This window comes from Mchenga conophoros, linkage group LG22 (genome assembly GCF_057382185.1).
Source record: "Mchenga conophoros isolate Kocher_MC1m ecotype Shallow Benthic linkage group LG22, M_conophoros_male_GT1.1, whole genome shotgun sequence".
Taxonomy (NCBI): domain Eukaryota; kingdom Metazoa; phylum Chordata; class Actinopteri; order Cichliformes; family Cichlidae; genus Mchenga; species Mchenga conophoros.
The window spans coordinates 38,689,681-38,713,061 of record NC_140546.1 but is presented as its reverse complement, the minus strand read 5'-3'; the positions used below and the strand labels follow the sequence as shown (position 1 = coordinate 38,713,061).

General features: G+C 39.3%; 2 protein-coding genes across 2 annotated transcripts; one reads left to right on the top strand and one right to left on the bottom strand.

The window, feature by feature from the left end:
• Positions 1-877: 877 nt before the first annotated feature.
• Positions 878-1,890, bottom strand: LOC146549927 (guanine nucleotide-binding protein G(T) subunit gamma-T1-like). The gene is made up of 3 exons (XM_085262502.1): positions 1,735-1,890; positions 1,513-1,611; positions 878-1,357 (listed from the first exon to the last, which is right to left on the bottom strand). The coding sequence occupies exons 2-3, from the start codon at positions 1,606-1,608 to the stop codon at positions 1,232-1,234; spliced, it is 222 nt and encodes a 73-aa protein (XP_085118628.1). The 5' UTR covers positions 1,609-1,611; positions 1,735-1,890; the 3' UTR covers positions 878-1,231.
• A 926-nt stretch (positions 1,891-2,816) lies between these two features.
• Positions 2,817-5,976, top strand: LOC146549926 (tissue factor pathway inhibitor 2-like). The gene is made up of 5 exons (XM_085262501.1): positions 2,817-2,974; positions 3,201-3,371; positions 4,516-4,695; positions 4,823-4,996; positions 5,476-5,976. The coding sequence occupies exons 1-5, from the start codon at positions 2,854-2,856 to the stop codon at positions 5,553-5,555; spliced, it is 726 nt and encodes a 241-aa protein (XP_085118627.1). The 5' UTR covers positions 2,817-2,853; the 3' UTR covers positions 5,556-5,976.
• The last annotated feature ends 17,405 nt before the right edge of the window (positions 5,977-23,381 follow it).

The following is a 23,381-nucleotide window of genomic DNA, read 5'->3' as shown; positions in this document are numbered from 1 at the left end:
TACGTGTGTGCGCATGCGCTGGTAGGAAGTTCTCACTGGGTCAAATATTAACCCAGTGGGAAAGTAAAATATTAGCAGAGCTTGACTTCCCACCATTATTGAGGGGAAATTTTGTCATAAAATATATCGTAAATTGGGTACCCTGGTGTGTAAATAATTACTCTCTATCACCAGCAAGCATTGAAAGTAGCCATGTAAGTTATCTAACGTTGTTACATTGTTACTATCATCAATGTAATAGCAAGATTTACTATCGCTTTTGGCTGTGGGTTTGTTTTTAAAGTATTTTGAGCCCAAATGCAATTGATTTTTATTTTCATTATGGATTAATTTTACTAATAATTATGCTGTCTGACAGAAAGCGTGTTAAAGCATGTTGCAGAATAGGAAAGAAATGAAACATATTATGATACTCATTTTATATCCTGGAGGGCTTTATAGCAGAAATAATCTGGCAAATTGAAAGCGGCTTTGGAGAAAGTCCTATTTTCCACAGGATTGGTTTTAGATAGACACAACATTTTCTTTTTCTATCAGTGCTGCATCTAGTCTGCTGTGTTCAGTTCAAGTACTTGTATTAATAAAGCCTTAAAACTTTTGGAGTCTGCCTGAAACTACAGAAAGAAGATTTAAAATAAATTCAATCTACAATGAAATGAGCAAAAAAAAAAAATAAGGAGAAGACTCGCAAACCCGTCGTACTTTAAGGAATAAAATCTCAAATTTGATGTTCACCATCATTATTGGAACAAAATAGCAATGATCACATAAAGGCTTGGAGAGAAAAAAAACCTCTGTATGTATGCAAATGAAGTTATGAAGATTTATCTGTTTCTCTACTTTCTCTACAACCCTTCAGTGAATCACAGAGACAGGCTGAATTATAAATGTGCACATTTAATGACAGTTGCTTCTGTGAATGAAACAACATATGGGCCCATGTGCTCAGACTATATACACCACATGAGAGAGAAGCATTATGTAACACTTGCCAAATACAACTTTTAATTAGTGCATCTTTCCCAAAACAAAACAAAAGAAAAATTTTTAAAAAAGAATTAGAAGGCTACAAATCCTGGCCCCAAGATGAAGAATTGTTTTACTCGGGAAATCATAAATGTTTTCTTTATTGTGTCCTTCTAGTCATCTCAGTCTGCAAATCCATTTTACAAGGGCTGGGTGAACGTCCTTGGGTACTAATCTGAGATATGAAAAGCTCCTTAGGTCCAGTCTAGCAGATGACACAGCCACCTTTCTCCTTGAAGGGGTTCTTCTCCTCTGATATGCCTTTGACGAGGGTGTCCTCCTCCACTAGAGCCTGAATATAGTCCTTGATTTCCTCACAGCATTTAGATGTCTGAAAGCAGCAGACAGAAAGCGTATTTCAGTTTTGAATAGCCTTTGTGATGGAATTAGTTTGACTAAATAAATTGAAGCTGTCTGATATTTACTTTTGGATATAATCAAAAATGCATACTGAGCACACAAATCACCACAGAGTGGAGAACTTACCAACCACCTCTCGAGTTTGACTTCAAGTTTAAGCTGGTTTACTTCCATCACAGCCTTGTCCTTATCTGTCAGATCCTCCACATTTATGACCGGCATTTTCTGTCAAAAAAAGGAAACATTTAACCTTTTTGTTAATGCTTACTTCCACATGATAAATAAATAATCTTAAATAAAATGTTCACAATTCGTAAGACTTAGCAGAAGGGATATGAATGCACTTACGAACGCTTACAGGAAGCAGTCCTTCACCCCTGAAATCCTGCTGAAGAATCCCTCTCCTCTCTCTCAATCTGGGTTATAAAGTAATCAGCATAAACAATTCTAATCCCCTAATCTGATTAAAACAAGGCCCCACTGAATGATCATACCAGCAGCTCAAGTACACAAAGGAAGGGGTGGGCAACTCACACAGGTGTCCATTTGAGCTCCCTTGATGTAAAAAACAAAACAAAACATGGTGATGTATCTTTTTGTCTTTTATAGATTCAATTTGTAACTTTTGTTCTATTTTAACTCTGAGATTTCTTGCAGGCTCATTTGGATATGGGTTAAGGGGTGGCGCTTCATTTATCAGGTTAATTTTGATAAGACGGCTAATCTGTGTTTAGCCTCCACCTGTCAAGGTGGAGACACGTCGTTCTTCTAAACGTGAATGCACGGCAGTTTTCCAGTTAATATCCTTCATAAAGGTAAAACCAAAGCAGTGGGATGGAATTAAGCTGCTGTGTTAAACCAATACAAATGTTAATGTGAGTTTTAACTTAACTTGCAGATAAGGCTGATTTCTCATGGTAGGACATCGTGGAAAGAAGCGCTTTTATCATGAAATAACATGAGCCACAGTACTATTAATGTGACTCTGAGTGGAAGTACGTGTGTGTGTGTGTGTGCGTGCGTGCGTGCGTGCGTGCGTGTGTGTGTGTGTGTGTGGATTCGGATCCGGTCAGACGGGTATTCTGGTGGGGACTTGCCTGTGTGGCTCAGACAAGAAAGATGTGTTAATGTTTCACAAGCGTGTGTGTCCCTAGATACAACGCAATATTGGCTCTGTGGAAATTTTACAAGGATGCTGTGTGTGTTACTGGATTGGTGCACATTCCCATCATCATCATCATCACTAGAACCAGTGGCCTGTGGCAGTGAAAATATCTGACTCTCTCAAGCAGAGCAAGTTCCTCCTCATATTTTATTAAGACTTAGTCACATGATTTAGCGCTCCTCCAAGTAATTCAGAATTTGACGTCATTAATCAACTGCAATAATTTCTTTTCTTTGGCGCGCTGACTCAGTACATGCCCGTCCCTCTTCCCGACTGTGCTATAAAACAAGGTCTGAGTGGGGATGGTAGACAGAGCGGAAAAGTCTGGATCTCGACCAAAACTTTGCACAATGGAGCTTTGCGCATTTGCTCTGTTTACAATAATTTCCTCGTTTTACTGCGTTTTGGCGCTGCCACCTAAAGGTAACTCCACATCATGTTTTGTTTTTTAATTACTTCTTCGCGCTTCTTCAATGTTTTCATCAACTTTTTTAAAACAGCAGTTCTGAGCTTGTTGGTTATCACATGACCTCGGGCGTATTACAGATCCAGTTTGGCGCATGTTGTTAAGCACTGCTTAAACTTTCTTTTCCGTGTCCTTGCAACGGTCCTCGGGTATTTCAATAAAAATCTGCTTGGTGCTTTTCAGGCGTGTGCCTTCTTCAAGTGGACGAGGGACCTTGCAGAGGCAATATCCAGAGGTATTACTACAACACCATCACCCAGAGGTGCGAGGATTTCGAATATGGAGGCTGCCAAGGGAATGACAATAACTTCAAGAGTTTTCAGGAGTGCCACAAGACATGCTACAAAATTCCCAGTAAGTAGCCTGACCCGTGAGTTATTAGAGGTGGGAGTCAGACAACAGGTGACATAATATTATCACAATACTTCCCTAAACATGTGATATTTTTGCGATTTTTACGATATTGTCATATGCTGAGTATTGCATTAACATATATTGCTGTTTACTTACATTTCCAACAGCCATCTATGTCCTCAAAATGAAACTTTTTCAAAATCAGTTTTGTCCAATAAGATAAAGTTATCTCACTTCACTTTTTTTTTTTACTTCTAAAACCTAAAGGATAAAGCCAAAGTCAGTGTAATATATCAGTTTGTCATTGAATGAGGTCAAATTGGGAATTACAGTGGGAGAAATAATGTTAGTAAAGTATGTCAAGTTTGCTTAGAAAGAAATGAACAGACTCTGTTCATTTCAATGGAGAGTGAGACAGAATATCAATCAAAACTCCAGAAATAACACATTACACAAAAGGTATAAACTGATTTGCATGTCACTGAGTGAAATAAGTATTTAATTCCCTACAAACCAGCCAAAATGTGTGCTGGATGGGTTTCCAGTTGAGCTGATTTAATGCAGGTTTGTAACGTTAAAGTCAACTAACATTATCTCAGAATGGGGATGAATGAAGTGAGCCTACTTGTTCAGATTATTTGAATTTATTTACTTACATATCTATATACCTATATACATATCTATATACATGGTATTCCTGTATCAATATGATACATGGATCATTAGGGATGAAATTCTGGGCCAGTACGCATGTTTTAAGTAACAATTTAGCTGATCTTTAGCTTTTGATTTTCCTACTAAGCCTGCCTTCTCTTCCAGGAGAAAAAATATTGTCATTAAACACGAAATTATTTATGTTATTCTAAAATTTTTCAGCTCTTCTTTACATCATCTTTGAACATTTAGCCAGCCCACAACACATAAGTATTGGGCATTGACACAGATAAATTACATTTTCTTTCAGTATCAACTGACATTCGGCAGATACATCAGTGATGGTGACCTTAGGCATGTCCATTTTATTTCATTTTTAGGAAACTAGCCAGTGCCTCTCTGGTTGTTAACCTGTTCATATGAATTAATTAGTGTTGTTTCACCAGATCTCACTGTTAAATGTTGATTTTTTTCCCATTCTTCTCCACAGAGGTTCCCCCAATCTGCAGATTTCCTAAAGAAGAGGGACCCTGCCGGGGTCTCATCTCCCGCTACTTCTTCAACATGACCACCATGCAGTGTGAGCCATTTTATTACGGTGGCTGCCAGGGGAATTCAAACCGCTTCCTTAATCTAGCCTCTTGCATGGAGTACTGCAGTCCAAAAAAAGGTGAGCAGATTACCCCCCTGAGTCATCCCTGTGAGGATACACAATAGACAAAGTCATTGCATTCACAAGGAAATGATTAAACAATAACTGGCGAGCTCTTCCTTGTGTTGTGTTCCTTGTGTTACAGCAATCCCCGTGCTCTGCCGGGATCCTCTGGACAAAGGGAAGTGTTCAGCCACCATACCTCGCTATTACTATAACACAGCCACCAAGACGTGTGAGGAGTTTGTCTACTCAGGCTGCGGTGGGAGCAACAACAACTTTGTCTCGCGGCAAGCCTGCATGGACGTGTGCGCAAAAGGTGTGCAAACCTGAGCCGGGCGGGAAGGGTGCATGGGCGTATGTTTCACAGCTCATTGTGAAGTCTTTATCTGAAGATGATAATTTCAGGAGAATTTTCTGACTGCTTAATTCAATAATGGCAGCATTCGAATTGCCACTCAGACCCACTTAGTGGATGGAAATAGGAGAAAATTCAGAAAGTCTGGGGGGAATTGGAAAGAGACCAAATTATGCTCAGTTGATTTATTGTCAGGCATAAAAATGCTTGGTATCTTGAAAAATTAAAACTACTGCTTTGACTCAGGCTGGATGATGCTTTCCAAAGCATTCATCCACTGCTGCCAATCGCTGTGCTATGATCTGGAGGAAACCAAGCAAAATCTGTTCCTAGAAAGCCAGTTTGGTTAAATGTGAGACTAAAAAGTGCACAATTGTTAGTGTTATATGTTATGCTAATCAGCTGTTATGCTTTTTTTTTTCTTTTTGTTTTTGTTCCAGGATGGAAAAAGCATCCAGGCCAAGGAAAAATTCTGCGAATGAGAAAAAATAGAAAACCCATCACTTCCTTGCAGGTGTAAATGTTTGACACTTGTACTAAGGAATTCGCTCTTGGAGAATTTCCACATGGAAGCTAATGTGTGTTTGTTTATGCTGAAATATCGACCAGGCTGCCTATGCCCTTTTGTGACAAATTTTGACCACATTTGTAATGTCATTAGAGCATTTTTCTGAATTTTTTATTGACTGTATGCTGTCAGTAAAGTTCAAGAGGATGGATTGCTGCTGCTGATGCTGTTGATTCATGTCCAACATTCCTGATTATGTATTTTAATACCGTATGAATGTAATGTATGCTTTTCTTTTGTTCAGTTACACTTTTTTACATGAAATATCCTGAATTTGTTCAGGAATTCTGCCTTTTCTGTATTTTGATAACACTGTGTTAAGCAAATTACTGTACTGTGCGGTATTTTCATAAAAGTAAAAACTAAAATTATGCGGATTTCGTCTTCTTCAACCATTACCACGCACATAAACCCACAGAGTGTCTGCTTTTACCCTAAAAACTTGGCTGGTTTCTTCACTTTCCCTCAGTCACTTGCACTTTATCTCCAGGCTGCTCTTCCGTTCCTTACTAATGTTGCTGTCTTCCCTCCTTATCTGGTAATACTTTTCAAGGCGCTCGAGCCTATCTCATTCGTTTCAGCGCAGCCTTGAATCGGGAAGGAAGCAATCATGGGGCAGGGAAACACTGCTGTGGCAGGTTCATTAGAACAGCACTGCATATTTAGAGGAGAGCAAGCTGCAGGTTTACAACACATGAGTCATGAGCGTTCAGAAATATTGTCTGCAAATGTTTTAGCAATTATAATGTAATTATAGTGGAATACACACAATAACACGCCCCATAGCAGAAAGCATCCATGCAGGAAAATGAATGCACATGTATATTTTCCTCCCAACCTCAGTTATTAAAAAAGAGTTTTAACAATTGTGTTTTGGTCAGTAGTTTTTCAGATAATATACTCTCTTTATCGTGAAGATAAATCACAATGGTCTATAATGTCATTAAGGAAAGCAGGCTGTTAGTATGAACATCCTGACTGCCTTAAATCTGTGCTCTGCTCCATCTCTTGTAATACAATAAGAAAGTGCTGTGTGATTCTTCAGACAATAAATATTTATTGAAGATATAAATGGAAACTACTCATCCATCTGGCTCAAATATAAATAGTAATAAAAGGGAATGCATTTGGCTCGGGATATTGCTTTGAGTACCAAAGCTAAATCATCTATTGAAAGTATGCAAGGGAGCAGTCATCCTAACAGTATGCAGCCGTTAAAAAGCCACACTGAATCATCACTGCTGATCATTATGAAACCGGTGGGGGAATTGCTGTTGATAATATTTCAACTTCCTGCTCTTTAGGATAAAAATTTATGGATACAAAATTTCAGGAATGACAGAAAATTTGATCCTAAGGGGCTATATACATATATTAAAGGCATTTGTATGAGGCCTATATATATATATATGGAAACATGTTTACCTTCTGACTGTTAAATCATAATTGCACCTTGCAGCAGCATATTCTTCTGTGGTGCCTTTAAATCAACAAATGATGTGACAAATCTTTGAAACGGCAAAACAAGAAGAAAAATGGACTCAGTTATGAACTTTAAATCACAACAAAGCTCAGTCTACGACTATTAGCAAGTGTCAGTATCACACTGATTGCTGCTTTTGTGCAGTTCAGGTGAACTGAGATGAATTGATCATGCTCGGTTATTTCATTAGCTGCAGTACATTAGATAATGTAAGTAATTTTGCTCCTCATTCTCAATAGTGATTAATGAATACTTACATTGAAACATGATCATCATTTAAAAGTGCATCAATTCAATATAGAAGGCTTCTTTTCACCATGTGTCAAACAGCAATGTTGCTCTGTGCCAAGATGCCTGAGTGTACTGGAGGTGTAGGTGAACGCCAAGGGGAGAAGCTTCTCAGACGCCCCCTGGTGGCTGATTCACAAATCTAAGAAGAACCAAACACTTAGTATAAATATACTTAATACTACTATATTACTCTATTTACTTCTACTAAATGAGCAAATCAATATTTAATGAACAATGTGAAAGCCACTGGGTATATCTTGGTGCTTTAATCTAAGCTTTAAACTTTAGGTACAACAGTAGCTATCCGTATATTGGAGGAACCCGTGCCAAGCATCTTAGAGTGTTGACTCAGCAGCATTTATTCTTTTAGAGCCTGTTTCTGTAAGTGCATCAAGTTTCTCGGGGTGAGGGGAAGCTTTATGGTTTATAAATGTTTTATAAATTTCTTTTTGGGCACCAAACCAAATCATTTTGTGTTCTAGGAAGTCTGACACTGGTGGATGGTGAAGCAATGTAATTTGACAAGCACGGCCTCTCAAAATGGGAACACTGTCCTAAGCTGATTAATCTTGTCCACCGTGCAAGTGTTCCCAAACCCCGAAGAGGTAATCCATTATAGCTATTTGTGATATTATCAACAAACAAAACAGCCTTCTCTGTGGATTGATCGCTAACTTTGTTGTTGCTCATGCGAACTCCCGAGCTAACATAACAGGATGTGAGCACAGCTCTTGATACTGAATAGAAAAAGGCATCAGTGGATGTTATTTTTCCTTTTTCCGTAACTTAAGTAGTTAGCCTTTGTGATGTGGGCCTTCAATAGGGAAACAGTATCACATCACAATTAGCATATATCAACTTAAATCTGTTCACATTTATTTATTTACGAGCAAATCACACCAACATTCACCTCAAGGTGCTTTATATTGTTAGGAAAAAACCCTCCAATGATACAAAGAAAACCCCAAAAGTTCAACGACAGCCTTATTAGCATGCCCTTGGTGACAGTGGGAAGGAAAAACTCCTTTTAACAGGAAGTCATCTGTCACAACCATTTAAAGTTGAAGTCACCTTGATAAGATTGCTGCAAAGAGTTGCAACAAGTCTAAATTTGTATTAGTTTTGCGTTGTCCTTTTCTGACTTACCTCATGACCTCTTGGAAATATCCTCAAAGCCTTTGTTGAGGAGCCCTAACTTCCAGTAGCGCAAGTGTGTTATTATGTTTAGAACCGTGACTACAGGAGTAATGTACGTCACACGCGTTTTCTATTTTAAGAGTCGCCATTTCTTTTGCTGTCACATCACAGAGTTGGTCTGTTTCAAGCGTAGACCAAACATGCCAGCTGCCCTCTGTCTCCCGACATGTCATCAGAGTTTCCCCGGCATTCATCACCACCGTCTGCTGCATAAAGTGAGACGTCTCTGTCCCTCTCCCCTCACATACTGAAGATTGATGTGTCTGTTGAGGAGAATCTGGACTGTTCTTCAAGGTCCATCTGGCTTCCAAACACATGTATCTGTTGTACAATTAAACAAGTCAGGCAACTCCTTGTGCTTCTGACATGTTTTGGAAGATTTTGAGGTACAAATTCTGAATCAATTCCCAGAGATAATGCCAACAGAAATAGACGGAAAAGAGCTGTGTGTGCAGTGATCTGCACACCTCACTACTCCTGTTCATCGTGCTGTGGCTTGGGTAGTGGTGCGGTAATTAGTTTTTGAGGTGAATATTAACTTCTACAGTTTCCATGACAGATTTTAGTTTTAGTAGTAACTGTAAGAGTTAATCATTGTTTAATAGACTTTAAGCATGCCCACCATCCACAGGTCCTTGCAGTAACATCTTCCTCTTGTTGTTTGAGAATTGCATCTCTTTTGCAGCAGATGACTCACAGCTGTGAATAAATCATTTTCTTCCACCTACCTGCAAATGTGCTACACTCCTTTTTTATTAAGAAAGATTAAAAATGATTTGAGCATAACGAACAAATAGAGAGGATGAAGTATTAAAATCGAATAAATAAAAATTACGATTTCAACCTGTGAAGGAGCCTTTCTTTTTCCCCTTTTCCTTTTGTGTTTCAATTATCAGCTTCCCTGAGGTCAAAGACTTTATATTAAGCCAGTGTTCAGCAGTTCTCTGAAGACAAGCCGACTCAACACATCGGCACAGCTGAATTTGCTCCCTGATAATGATATTTTTTGCTTTATATATATATATGTGTGTATTGCTTATGCTCACCACTTTGAGGGCTGAACAGCTGCAAAACCTACAAATAAGCTGTGAAGTGAAGATCTGAAAAAATGGATGCAATTATGACATATTCATAGAAAAAGTGCAGGCTAAAGAGCATAGTCATCAATCAATAATTATGAACACTGGGAAGTAAAACTATTTGGATGGTATCAAAATAAACTAACTTATAAAATTGCAGTACAGATTTATGTTATTATCTCCCACTAGTTCATCACTAAATGCAGCGTGTTAGTGTTGTGAATTTTTCACAGCACACATTTTGACTTTTCACAACAGGAAAAGCAAAAGCATTACTAAAAGCATTAATGATGCTTCTGTTCTGCTCGTGTACCTTGGTAAAACCGTGAAATTTGAAATATTAAAAGCACATACACACACACAAACACACACACACACACACACACACACAATCTGTTATCTGTCAGACATTTGTGAGAGATCTGGTAACTCAGGTGTGCGCCGAAAAGAAGGATGCTGAGGTAAGTAGAGGTTCAGTAAGACCGTGGCAATAAGAAGAAGCAAACTGGTATACATGTGAAAAGCTAAATAGATGCTAGCTGTAGATGGCAAACACATAACAAATAAGGCAGATGGCAAGGTTGGGAAGCAGCAGCTGAAATGGACTGGATGAGCTGATGAAGAGAACAAGTGAGTGGACTCCTATATACAGTGAGTAGGGGGAGACCGGCGATAATAGCAACACATTCGGTTCCTCATAACAAAAACAAGCTAAAGTGATAACAATTATTCTGCACACACTCATTAGGATTCACTCTGTGACTGTGGAAGAAGTGCAGAGTAACGAGGACAAAACTGATTTCGACATAAAGAAGTCACTTTTTGGATGTTGACTATTTTCTTCTGCAATCTAAAGTTTAGATGACTTTGAATTTTGAAGTTATATCAGCTTTACCCCCTAGACTATCTGTTAAAACTATACATAAACAACCCATGCTAATATAGGTCCTGCTAGCTAGAATACAAGATTGTAACATGGGGCATTTCCCTGCAAATAGTAACAGTTAGAATCTGGTCTTTAAGTGATGACATATGAACCCTGCTTCCGGGTCCAAACTCTGCGTTTATTAAGGTTGTTGTGTATCTGTTAATGCTTTGTATCTTGTTCTATTTAACCTGAACAAGCCCCTAAAAAAAGTCAGTCATCAATGTTGCCTCCCTTGGTTTTTATTACCAAAAGCTCAGTTTTTAACAACAGCCCAGCCCATGCTGGTAAGTTTACCATTTAGTTTACCTGCCATGCGATTGCATTTGTCCCTAAACATTGGGAACCCTTGCATTAACTTTTATCGAGTGGAAAAAAATCAGCGTTCATCCTCCAGCTTCACTACATTTATATTATGCTAACATAGCTGTGTCGCTAGTGAGCACATAGCAAATCATTATATACCAGCTAGTGCGACTTCAGTAACCCTACAAAAGTCACTGTTGTTTAGTTTTCTGTCTTCATTTATGTGATAAATAGCAGTGATAGCAGAGCTGTACATTTTTTCTTTCAGAAATGGTTTTGTAAATGGTATGTTATGTTTAGGTGGAAACTAGCGAGCTAACTCCCTGCTAACTTCTAACTCCGGTAAACCATCATGGATGCCTGGATGTCAAACTTAATTGTTACACCTGGTAGAACAGTCACACTGATCATTTTATTAAAGATGAAAGAATTTAGAGAGTTTTTAACTCTCAGTGATGCCGCAGTGTTCGTTTGACTTTGAGACCTGAAGCAGAGTTTGGACCCGGAAATGGCTAATGATGTCAGGCTTAAAGACCAGATTGCAGGCATCTTATTTCTCTATCTTATTGCCATAAAGGTAACTCTAAAACTCTGACTTCTTGCATTAAGATGAATATTAAAGCCTTGTCCTTGGTAGTGAAAAATATATTAGTTGTAGTATTAGTGCACAAAAAATGGTGCTTTTCTCAAAAGATGAGTAGTGTAACTCGAGTAGTCTTATGAAGTAAACTGTAAAAAAAAAAAAAAAAAAAGGTTGCCCCGGGTCTCACCAGCTAGTTTTGTGATTTAAATACAATGTTTTTTAATGATTACATTCTGAAAGTATAGTTAGCACTCAGGGAAAAGACATCATTGCGCAGCCTATGGCGAGAGCACAGCGAATGAAAGTCTGTCCTTGATGCTGAACCTGTGGCAAAGGTGGTACTGAGGGATAGGTGCAGGATTTTCTACTTAATGCAGTACTCACACATTGATGTGAATGCTGAGATATTTGTCACTGTACGTGCACCAAGTAACGCCTGCATAAAACCATTCAGATGCAGGAAAAAATGCTCAACCTCTAAACATCCGAAACCACTATGTGAATTTGGTAGATCAAATGAATACATTAAATTAAATGAAGCTTTAAAAAAGAGAACACATCATGAATGGAAGTCTGATATCCGTTGTCTTAATGTTTTAGCTTTTTGCCAGCAATGTCAGGTGGATGAGTGATATATTTTGCTTTTAGTTGCTTAGTGCCCAAGTATGCTCACAAGAGTGCTGCTTACTGTTTGGTGCTGGGAATTTAGTGTGCAGAAAACAGTATCCTGCTCTCACAGCAGACAAGCTTCTTTAGTGTGAACCTGGACTGTCACATAGGAATATTGATTTGATTAAAACCTTATGTATATCCCATGTATATCTCATGCACATATCTTTCTACGTAGCACTTTTAATTCTTATCCCTACTTTTATTTTTTTCATGTCTATTTAAGTGCTATTTATGACACTATGTTTGCACTGAAGCACCGCAGCAATTTCCTAATGTTGTAAACCTGCTCAACATTTGGCAATAAACCCCTTTCTGATTCTGATTCTGATGTAAAAACAAATAATGACTGTATTTATTCAGGGTCATCTTAGGTTTAAGCACAGATAGACACAAAAGTCATTATGTCATCAAGAAACAACCCTTGAAGAGGCTTTGGTAGTGTATAATTTTATTGATATTTTATTTTGTGATTCACAGCTAGCTGGAAGCTGGATTAAAACCAACATATTTATAGATTTAATAAAGTGTCTCCATAGTGTAGTCCTGTACATAGGGCGGTCACAAAGGGCATCTGGTATACAAATCAGCCATATCAGGAATATGCAATGCTACCTGCAGTACCTGAAAGTTGCCTTTATTTCTTTATTAATTCCAGTGAAAAACTAAGTACACCCTTACCCTTGCCAGGTGCCACTAATCAATCCAGTTGATTACATGATCATCAATAAGTGAGCCCCTCTGTAAAAGCACAAGCACTACAGTCTTCCCGGGAGTCAAGATCCCACTAAATTCAGTGTGAGGCCATCTGCGTGACAACTAAAGTTTGTTTGAAACTGGGTCATGCAACAGGACAATGATCCCAAGCACAGCAGCAAAACAACTGAAAAAAAAATGGCCCAATCAAAGTCTAGACCTCAACCCAACTGAAATGCTGAGGCAAGACCTTAAGATAGCTGTGCATAAATCAAGCAACACTGCAAAGACAAGCGGGACAGATTTCCTCCACAATGATGTGAGACTGATGAAATCCTACAGAAAAGAATCACTTTATGTTATTGCTGCTAAAGTAGGTTCTAAAAACGATTGAATCGTGGCGTGTACTGTCCTTTACACTTAACTGTATATGAAAGAAAGGGACTCTAACACACGCATCTACTTTTCTTCTATTGTGTGTAATTATTCCTTGCAGTCTTTAACTTGCAACGCTGATGAACATTCAGTTTCCAATGCGTCGAAGACAAAAAATTATTGCATTTGTTCATGGTGGGATGGGATGCGGTGGCGTCACGTTAAATGCAGCACACAGATGTCGCCAACACTGGCGTCCAAACTTGTATGTTCTTTGGTGTGGCACCATTATCCTCTAGGTTTACATCACAGTGGATTCCATGAAACGGGCTTCACTCCAGCTTCGTTTTCATCATCCGTCCTCCAGCGTCCATCATCACCACAGCTGACCATAATGAGGGATTCTCTGAAGAGGGCTTGCTTTTTCATGGAAGTGTCCTCTAGCCGCAGCACCATCAGCCAGCACGACTTCAAATGCTACCAGGGAACGAGGGTATTCTGCCAGGAGGGATTTCTTGTATAACTATGGCGTTGTACATATGGAATGACATTTATCTAGGGGTGGCCAGAGGAGACAGTCATTTGAAATAGAGAGATGAAGAAAAAAAACAATAGCCTTCTTTCTTTTTCTATTTAGAGATTTTCCTTTGTGTTTTTTTCCCCATGTAGGATGATTTAAAGTTAATCTGATGTATGCAGGTGTGCATATGTGCATGTAAAAATGTAGCTGACAATGCAACGTGTTTTTTTTCCAGCGTTGGAGGATTACAAACATTCCCAAGTAGATTGTGTTTGTCCACTCCTCTCTTTCTCCCGAGTGGATGTTCTGCCATTACTGCTGGTTTGAAGGCAGCGCCGCTCACTTGCAGATTGCATGGCTTTAGCGATGACAGACTGATCATGTCTGACACTGTCGTAATGTGTTATAAATATGCAGCTGCATGTTCATCACCGCTTACTGTTTGCGGTTGTCTGTGTGCATGTTGGCGAGATGAAGAGAGATGAATGTCAAATCTGCGATGACAGCAATTGCACGCAAACATCTGTTTGTGCTTGTAATTAAGTGCAAGGAGAAAGTTGTGGTTCAACAAAACAAAAATGAGAAGACACTGGTTTTTTCAAGCACTTTCGTTACGCTGGTTCCACAGGTGTTTCTCTGCTTTATACACCGGTGGTGATTTAAAAGCCAAGCCAGGCTACCAAACACCAAACACTGTGTCTTAAATAGGGAAATCATTTGCTAGGTGAGTACTTTATGCTCAAAGTGATTTGCATTTTCTTTTTTTAATTTGCCTCAGATATATTCCTTTAAAAATACAACAAAACAAAAAAAACCCTGATGAATAACAGACGGGATAAATAGAATACATACATGGCAGTCGGATAATGGACTCAATCCACCAATAACTCATCAGCCGTCCTGGGGAAAATCAGCTTGACGTGAAGAGTGTATTCTAATTCCCATGCTGATTGTTATTACCGTGATCTCGGTGACTGCAGAATGGAAGCCTTCTCTGTCATTAAAGATGATCACACTGTTAACAGTAAGTTGTGTGGTGGCGTTTCCATCCTGCCTGGATTGTGATGACATTATTTTGAAGGGTTCACCACAGATTCCAAGTCTGAACAACAAAGATCCTTTTTTAGAGGTCACCTATTCAGTCTCTTTAATACTTTACTAGTCTTTACTCTCTCTCTTGCTCTAGTGTAGTAGTCTCATTACTGCTGCACTATTGTGCGTGTAGTAAAGAGATGCGTGCAGAGCGTGGGCTTGGGTTTTGTTTGAACATTGGGGGAGGTCTGGTAGTCCTACAGGAATCACCAAACACTTAGTTTCCTGCTTTCTGGTGAATCTATATGCACCAGTTTTGCCCTTGGCATCTATTTAAAGTGAAACTTATTATGTTTCAGGAACCAGGTAATAAATAAATGATGCTATAATGCTTCTTGGTATTCTGCACTACTTTCAATATCCATCTCTAGATCGACTTTTCTTATCATCCACGCTACCTCGGCAGGCACACAGGCACGATTTATCCTTTGTCCCTATTGTAGGATCTTTACCTTACAATACAAAGCGCCCTGAGTTGACTGTTGCCTGGATTTGGCGCTATATAAATCCAATTAAAGTGAACTGAATTGAACTGAATTGGTTGTGTTGACGTAAATAACCTTTCCCCACCTGTTCGCATCAGTGACAAATGCTACTTTTTTGATTGTGTGACTTACTGCACATTGGAAACATAAAAAAAGTTTTGGGTTGTCTTGTTTTTTTATTCATATCTGTCTGTAAAAAGATACCTCTATGGTCCAGTGCCCCTAATGTACCCTTTGAATTGATTTTCCAGTGAAATCAGCAGCAAAGCTTAACATAATGAATAGCATGTATAAAAAAAGAATTACACATTTTAGTCTAAAAAAGGATGTAAATGAGACAAAATCGAAATTTAAAGCATGAATTTATTCCCGATGACGTGTCTGGAAGGGCTCCTAAGTAGATATATGAAACGATGTATCCCCCTTCACTGTATATTACACGATCTGTCACAAATGGCATGATGGTTGGTCACATATCATGCCACGAGTACCTATTATAAGAGATTTGTGACAGAAAAAAGTATATTGACAGCTCAATACTGTCTTTATGAGGTTAGATTACAGAGTTAAAAGGGGGAGCAGAGAAAATACTATAACTCCAACAAGGCGTTTCAACTGCAACTGCCACAGACTGGACGCGTTCTGGCATATCGCCATCATTTTTCTTTATAGTGTCTGTTTCTTTCGATTTGAGTGTCCAGAGGAGTGTCCGAGCCCGGCGCACACACGCTGTGCAGAGGCTTCTCCTGTGTCTTTAACGCAGAGACGGAGGTAAGCAGGCGAGGAGGAGCTCCCACCACACGCTCGTCCGCGTAAGCGGGAGGCTGTTAGACGCACTTGGATTACCGGGCAGTCAACTGTCACCGCATCAGACCGGCGTCCTGCTCCACACTCCTCTCCCGCGCGCACCGCAGATCATTAATTCTTCTCATAATTAAAAGGTAGACATGTGGGGAAAGCTGTAGAAGCATTTGATTGATTTTATAATGGCTTTTATATCCGTGGATCTGAAAAAAAAAAGTTTTTATTGGCGCTGCGTTAAATAGGAGCGCAAAAAGCTGGGAGTCATTCTCGGTGGAAGGACTTCTCTGAGAAAGACGTTTGTGATTCTCCTCAGCATCTTATTGTGTCACTCGGGCTGCAGCCTCAAGTCAGTTGAAGTGAGGTAAGTCACGGACAGATTTTTTTCTTCTATAACTTTTTTGTTTTTCTCAACTTGTTCTCCAAAAAAAGCGCAAAGGTTGGTGAGGATAATAGAGGATGGTGCTTGGGTTTAGTCACTCAGTTTACCCGCGGGGTTTGGGGACTAATTTAAGCCCCATTTTAATTGTACTGATGAGGAATCTTTGCTTGGCGGTTTATGTCATATGAAATGGATTTGCATTGCGTGCTCCTAAGGTTAATGTTATAAATGCATTTTTAGCATATTGGCTGTGGGGGAAATGTTTACATCTTAATAATAATAATAATAATAATAAATAAATAAATAAATAAATAAATAAATAAAAAGATTAGATGAGAATAATTTTAATGAGTGAATAAATAAAAATATTGCAAAATGTTTTGCGCACTTGCTCCTTTCTCTATTAAACGGTTGAAAAATTCAATAAAAGAGAGAAAAGAGTCTTTATCAGCTATGATAGCCTCTTGTAAGGATTTCATGCATTTCCCATGAAGAAAAGCCTGGGCTTCCCCAGCTAAAATCCTAAATTAATATGCCACAAAAATACCACAACAAACTTCTTCAGATTGTACGCTCTCTGGTGACTCATTGGAAATATGTAAATGGATTTTCATTGCTTAACTACAAACTGCGTACATAAGGCAGCTCCTCCCGACGTGTCTTCCTATTTGCAGCCAGATATATGTGACGAAGTGTTTTGCAGACGGATCTTTTTACGTCAGACACGCACTTTTATACATCCACACTCGCGCGACACCGCCGTGTATCCATACAGGATCCCGCTTCTCTTCAGAGAAATTAACTGAGCCAAAATGGTGAGGCATCTGGTACGTTCCCCACAGCAGCACAATGAACCCACTTGTGAATATACACTGTAACGAGCATTAAAAAGTAACACTTATCCGAAGAGGAAATAAGAAACACTTGGTGCATTAACCGCACCAAGAGACCACAGTGTCTATATTTTTACTTTCAGACAGGACTGCTGACTGTGAGTTATATTTTCATGAAGCAATTCCACCCAAGGCTTCCTTCTTCTCATCTGTCCTCCTGTGAAAATGTTACACGCTACTAAAAACCCCCAAAAACATTTCCCTTCATATTGATTATATTAGCACATTCATGAAGGGGGCAAAATAGGCATTCCTTCACGGACCCAACAGGCCACAAGTCCCGTTCAAAAATGAAGTCGAAGTCGCTACTGAACGCTTCCAACAGTGGCAGCAAAAGCGCAGAAACTCAAGTGGCTGTGTGAGGATGTCTGCAGTTATATTGAGAGTCTTCTTCTGGGGATTCCTTTCTGTTTTCGTAACCGTGATTGAAGAAAAAGCGTGGGTTTTTATTAGAGGCGATGCTGAGTGGCTTCAATGAGTTGATGTGTGAGTTTCTCAGCATATACAACTGTGACACACACACGCACACACACGCACACTGCGCAGTACAGAGGAAGACAAGAATAGCAACAAACACAGTGTCAGGCTGTCAAAGAGAGAGAGAGAGACGGCCCGAATGAGAGAGACAGCAGTGAAGAGATACGTGCAGACAGGCAGGCTGAGATATGTGGTGCCCTGCAGTGAATTAGGCTGGGTTGGGAAATGTGTCTGCTTCTTTCTGAGCAACTGAGATAAGTTCTTTATTCATCATTCCGCACGCTGCCTGTCTGTCCCGTCTATCTGTCCTGTCTGTGTGGTTGGAGACAGACAGGCAGGCAAGCAAGCGCCAAATTTGCTTGTTTGTGCGCCCCCGTTTGAAGGGACTGAAGTAAAAGGTCTGGAAGCAAGAGCGAGGTGCTATGCATGAGAGGATGAAAACGCAAGGATGGCCTTTGGAAGGACTGTGGATTCAGTGCTTTATTTTAGTGATCTTAAACTTTTTTTTTCGGCTACGGGTTTGTAAAGATTTACACCTAAACGTAAACGGATGGATGCACGGAGACTGTGCACATTTTTCAGTTTTTCTGCTTTTGAGGGGAAAACAACGAGTAGCTGTGCTTTCTCTCTCACCTGTTGGTACTTATTAATGTTAATCAACCTAATGCTAACCAAATGCAATTCAGTCACCTTGTCTCCCCATCTGAGCATCAATAGACTTGATTGTGAACAGCCAAACACTCAGTTAGGGCTCAGAGTGAGTTACAATTATTCTAGTCCAGAGCTGTTAGGATGAATCTCCCTCCTCCGCTGCCGCCCCTGTGACCCCGTGCTTCAACCAGTTGGAAGTTGTGGACAATTTTGCTGTCATGCAATTAACTACTTAATCAGGTGATGCTCAGAGAAACTGCATAATTGGGATGAAGTGTCACCCATTACAATTTAGACTTCCCATCAAAGTCGATCCAAGGGTGTGGTTTAACCTTTTAATGACACAAGTGTAACTTGTGTGTAATGCTGCTGGGGTTTCATTTTTCAGCACATGGCTGGCTCTGTGCAAAATGATTAAGGCATTTGAGGTACTAAAGTTGACTTAGGTGAACATTGGCAAAGCTGGACGGGTTGTGTGATGTGATTAAAGTTAAGTGTCACTTAACTTTAATCACATCATGCTGCACAGCTGCAGCTCTTCCCATTTTTCATGTTGCTCCACACTCAGCTCTCTGTATGAGTCTGATATGAACTTTATTCAGGCAAAATGTTGTTGATCTGCTGTTGTAAAATTTAATTTTGCAGTCATCTGTTTCAGTTATCTCCACCCCATTAAGCTGTTTATAAGTCCAGGTGGCTGGATCAGTAGTTTTAGCATAGCAAAAGCTCAGAGCATTTGCATGCATGTGATTTGAGAATGAACTCAGTGAAATTCCAAGAAAAGTGATGGGCATGAGAGAGGAAAAGGTTTATGCTTCAGCTCGGTTTTTGACGAAATATGAACCATGCAATAGTGTCGCTTCTACAACACTTCATGTGCTGAACAGCTGAAGTAGAATCAATAGGTGGTGCTAGAATAGAGCAAATAGCTGATGACTTAGTAAACAGAGGTTTGTACATGGCAAGTGTAGTGTGTGCGTGTGTATTTGTGACAAAGACAGATACATGGTTATATCCACTTATGGAGGCTTTTGTGTCTTCTCTGGCCAGTGATGTGTTCTGCTCCTATAACACCTGAATTCAATTTGCAGCACTGCCACTCAAGACTACAAGACTACAGCTGGATGGCTGGTGTCAAATGTGCTCCATTATTACCTAAACCGATGGACTGTCCCTTAACTGAAATCATAAAAGTATGTTTAGCAAAGCCAAAGGGTTTGCAGTTCACACACACACACACACACACACACACACACACACACACACACACACACACACACACACACACACACACACATATATAAGAGGCCATTTAACTTGCAGACAGCTCTTAAATGGTACGGTAGCTCATTATCAAATAGCTGGTGCTAATGACTGGTTAAAGCGCCTTACAGCTATTAATTTGGGCTTGCAGATGCAAATTCAGTGCTCAAAAAGGCGTCCAAGTTTCCTCCATGCTGCCTGTGACCAGTAAATACCTCCAAACAACAATTAACAATGCTGAAAGCTTCTAGGGAACTCATTTGATCTGAACTTTGTTATTAATAACTGAACACAAAGCTTTTATTCTGAGGGAAACCATAAGGTCAGACAGTACAGTGTATAAACAGTGTATGATGTGATTAAGTATTTTACATGAAAATGAGCTTGACCCTTCTCTGTGTTTCTGGATCAGTTTGACAATAAATGGATCAAATATGACATTTCATATATAATTAGTATGCTAATATCCATAATCTTTTGTTTTCTACTGTCTTCAGAAAAAAAATGACACACTGTCCTCTATCCTCTTATCAAACTGGTATCTGCTGTTCACTTGCTAAAATGCCATCATTATGCTTGTAACGTCATCTTTTCTCTCCTCCACTTATGTGCTGTCATTTTTGTTCGTGCGTACTTCGAGCTCATTTTATCATCTTTGCCTCAAACCTCCTCCTGTTTCATTTCATTCTTCTCTTTTGCCTTTTCCCATCTTTATCAGAGGCTACGCTGACACGCCAGCCTGCCCCGACTTATTTGATTTCTTTCTTGTCCGTTCTTCATCTCTGTCCTCTGTTGCTGCTCTGTCCTTTAACTCTTTGTCCTTCAAAATTAATTGCATTCTCAAGTCTCCCTTGTCTTTTTCCCATCTCTGCACTCCAACGTCCAAAACCTTTTCTCTCTACCCTTTTACCTTCTCACTTCTGTGTTTGCTTGGAAAATGCATCCTGAGAATTTTCATCGCCTTACTATCAGCCTCTGATATAGTTGAGGAGAAGTAAAGCCACCAAGTGCAAACAAGTAGCCATTACTAGGGCTGAACGATATATCGCATTTGCGATAATATCGCGACATGATCAAGTGCAATTTCTAACCGCAAAGGCTGCGATTATACTGCGATTATAAGGCTGTCCAAATTACTACCATATCCCAGAATTCATAGCGCGGCCCAGCCAAACTCCAGTTTCCAGCAATGGCGGCCGCTACTAAGTTTTAAAATTACTCATACTAATCTTTCTGGGTCACAAAATAAACTTTTAACATATTTTCAGGCGAGAAAGTAGTTGTGTAAACATCAAATATCTGCTCGGTTTATCAAGATATCCCATATTTGCAAAAGTGCTTCGACGTTTTCAGAGGCGTCTGCTACCCACCAGCTCGACAGCTAGCCGGGAGCTCGAGGGTTACTGATGCGGCCGAGAACGGCACAACTCCCGGCACATCATTTTCAGATCACCGCGGAGTTTCGCTGCTCGGGTTAAACGTAATATATAAGTCACTTAGACAACCTAAAAATGTTATTGTTGGGCTTTTTTCAGTGTTTTGTTTGTTCGTGAGTAAATCGGTTTGGCTGAGATTAAAGTTATTAGATTAGATAAAATAAAACTTTATTAATCCCCCGGGTGGGTTCCTCCTTGGTTTTCACACAGCTGACTAAACGTCAAACAGAAAACTTATTAAACAGAAGTATGAGACAGTCGAGAATTTACACCAGTGTCTGGTTATATTTTAGATAGCAAGAAGCAGACGGCCGAGTTTATTAAACTCCACCGAGACAGCGGTGACGCTAATCAGAAGGCTAGGACCGTCCAATTTCACGCCTTTAAATTTTAAAGGCGTGTTTGTGTGTGTGTTTATACAATTGCTATTATGTTTGCACTTTATGTGTAATGTTACTGACTGCAGAGATCAGTAAGATGTGTGTATTTTTTATTTATTAGTTTTATTTATTTAATATTATTTTTTAATTGAATGACTGTCTAGTAGTTCACAGGATGTCGAAAAACTGAGTGTGGTAAAGCCACTGATTTTTTTTTATGTATATTTCTGCAATCTGCACATTGTACTGACTTTCATTTTAATGTTTACACCAGGGTTCCTTGTCAGCACTTTATGCTCAGATGTTTGTAAGCTAAAAATAAACTATTGTGTATGTTCAAATATACTGTTGTGATTGAAGAAGTTAAATAAAAATGTCAGTCCATCAATTCATGCATCACCTCATGTCATCATAACAGAGGTCTGTCTTCCAGGAAAGAACAGTTTAAAATTAATGTAATATAGTATTGGCCATACTATATGATGTATTGCTTGTCTTTGTTTAATAATACAGAAGACAAAGACCTTAAAAAATAATCGCATATCGCATCGCAATCGCAATATTGGGGCAAAAAATCGCAATTAGATTATTTTCCATAATCGTTCAGCCCTAGCCATTACTGACACACTCAACACAGTTGGTTTGTCTCTGAGACATAAGACACACTTACTTTTTGCAATCTTTCAAGTCGAACAGAACTCTTCATGATGCGATTTTTGTTTTGTTTTCCTTCACTGGAGATCTTTCTGTCTGTTTACAAGGGAAATGGGTATCCAGATTATCACTCCAGATATGCTCATGCGTTCATTTTTCACAAACACTGACATTTAAAGTGACGCAGTTGAATATTTTTGGGTGCTCTCATGTAGCAGTGCTGCATCTGCCTGCATATGTGGCTGCAATCTGTCAAGAAAGTGCCATAGACAGCAAGCTTTTTATTAATGAGAATTTGCCCTACATAAAAAGCCTTGAGAAAACATGATAAGGTCATTAAGAAAACAAGCTTGACATTTTAGAAAATATGCATATTAGTAATCTCTTCTAAGGCGGAGATTTATACCACGCTCGAGTTTGAAAAATCAATATGCAGCTAGAACAAGGAGACCTTGAACTTGGATGAAACAGCTAGCATGGGCCTGTGTCAAGATGTAAAAGCGATAACAATCAACCCAGAAACACAGATTTCTTTTTTACTCAAGCATTTGTTAGGTTCAACATTTAGTACAGGATATAACATATTCATTAGCTTTAGAGGTCCTAATAAGGCAGTTTTCCACCTTTGGACAAACCCAAGTTAGCTATTTCCCCCTGTTTCTTGTCTTTTTGGCTATGCTTAGCTCAAAAACTTACATAAATGGTTGTAGCTTAGGGTTAAAATAAGGTTCCAGTTATGACGCAAGCTATGACGCAAGCTATGACGTAGATCTGACGCAGAATTGACATGTTAGTGTCAGCAGATTAGACATGTGACCTTCACAACTCCAGATAACTGACAACAAGCCAGCTAAACAGCAACAGCTGGCTGTAAGTTAATGTTATGCTAGTTAATGTTAAACTTGAGTATCCTTCAAAAAACACTTTGTCTCTTATAAAAATTACATTTCCACATTGCTTCACTACTGCCTGCTAAAAGCAACTAAGAGGCTAACAGCGGCTATCGGAGCCTAACAGCAGCTACCAGAGGCTAACAGCTAACAGCAGTGAAAACAAACAAGAGGTAAGGTTTCAATGACAAGAGGACTCACATTGGACTCCTTTTATAAAGTTTTATAGCCTCCTCCCCAGTAAATAGAT

What these genes read in the sequence shown, in the direction of transcription:
- LOC146549927 (XM_085262502.1), bottom strand. Translation starts at nt 1,608, where the DNA reads ATGCCGGTCATAAATGTGGAGGATCTGACAGATAAGGACAAGGCTGTG. An exon ending in TCAAACTCGAGAGGTGGTTG is followed by an intron (nt 1,358 to 1,512) that starts GTAAGTTCTCCA and finishes TGCTGCTTTCAG; the next exon opens with ACATCTAAATGCTGTGAGGA.
- LOC146549926 (XM_085262501.1), top strand. Translation starts at nt 2,854, where the DNA reads ATGGTAGACAGAGCGGAAAAGTCTGGATCTCGACCAAAACTTTGCACA. An exon ending in TTTGGCGCTGCCACCTAAAG is followed by an intron (nt 2,975 to 3,200) that starts GTAACTCCACAT and finishes GGTGCTTTTCAG; the next exon opens with GCGTGTGCCTTCTTCAAGTG. An exon ending in CATGGACGTGTGCGCAAAAG is followed by an intron (nt 4,997 to 5,475) that starts GTGTGCAAACCT and finishes TTTTTGTTCCAG; the next exon opens with GATGGAAAAAGCATCCAGGC.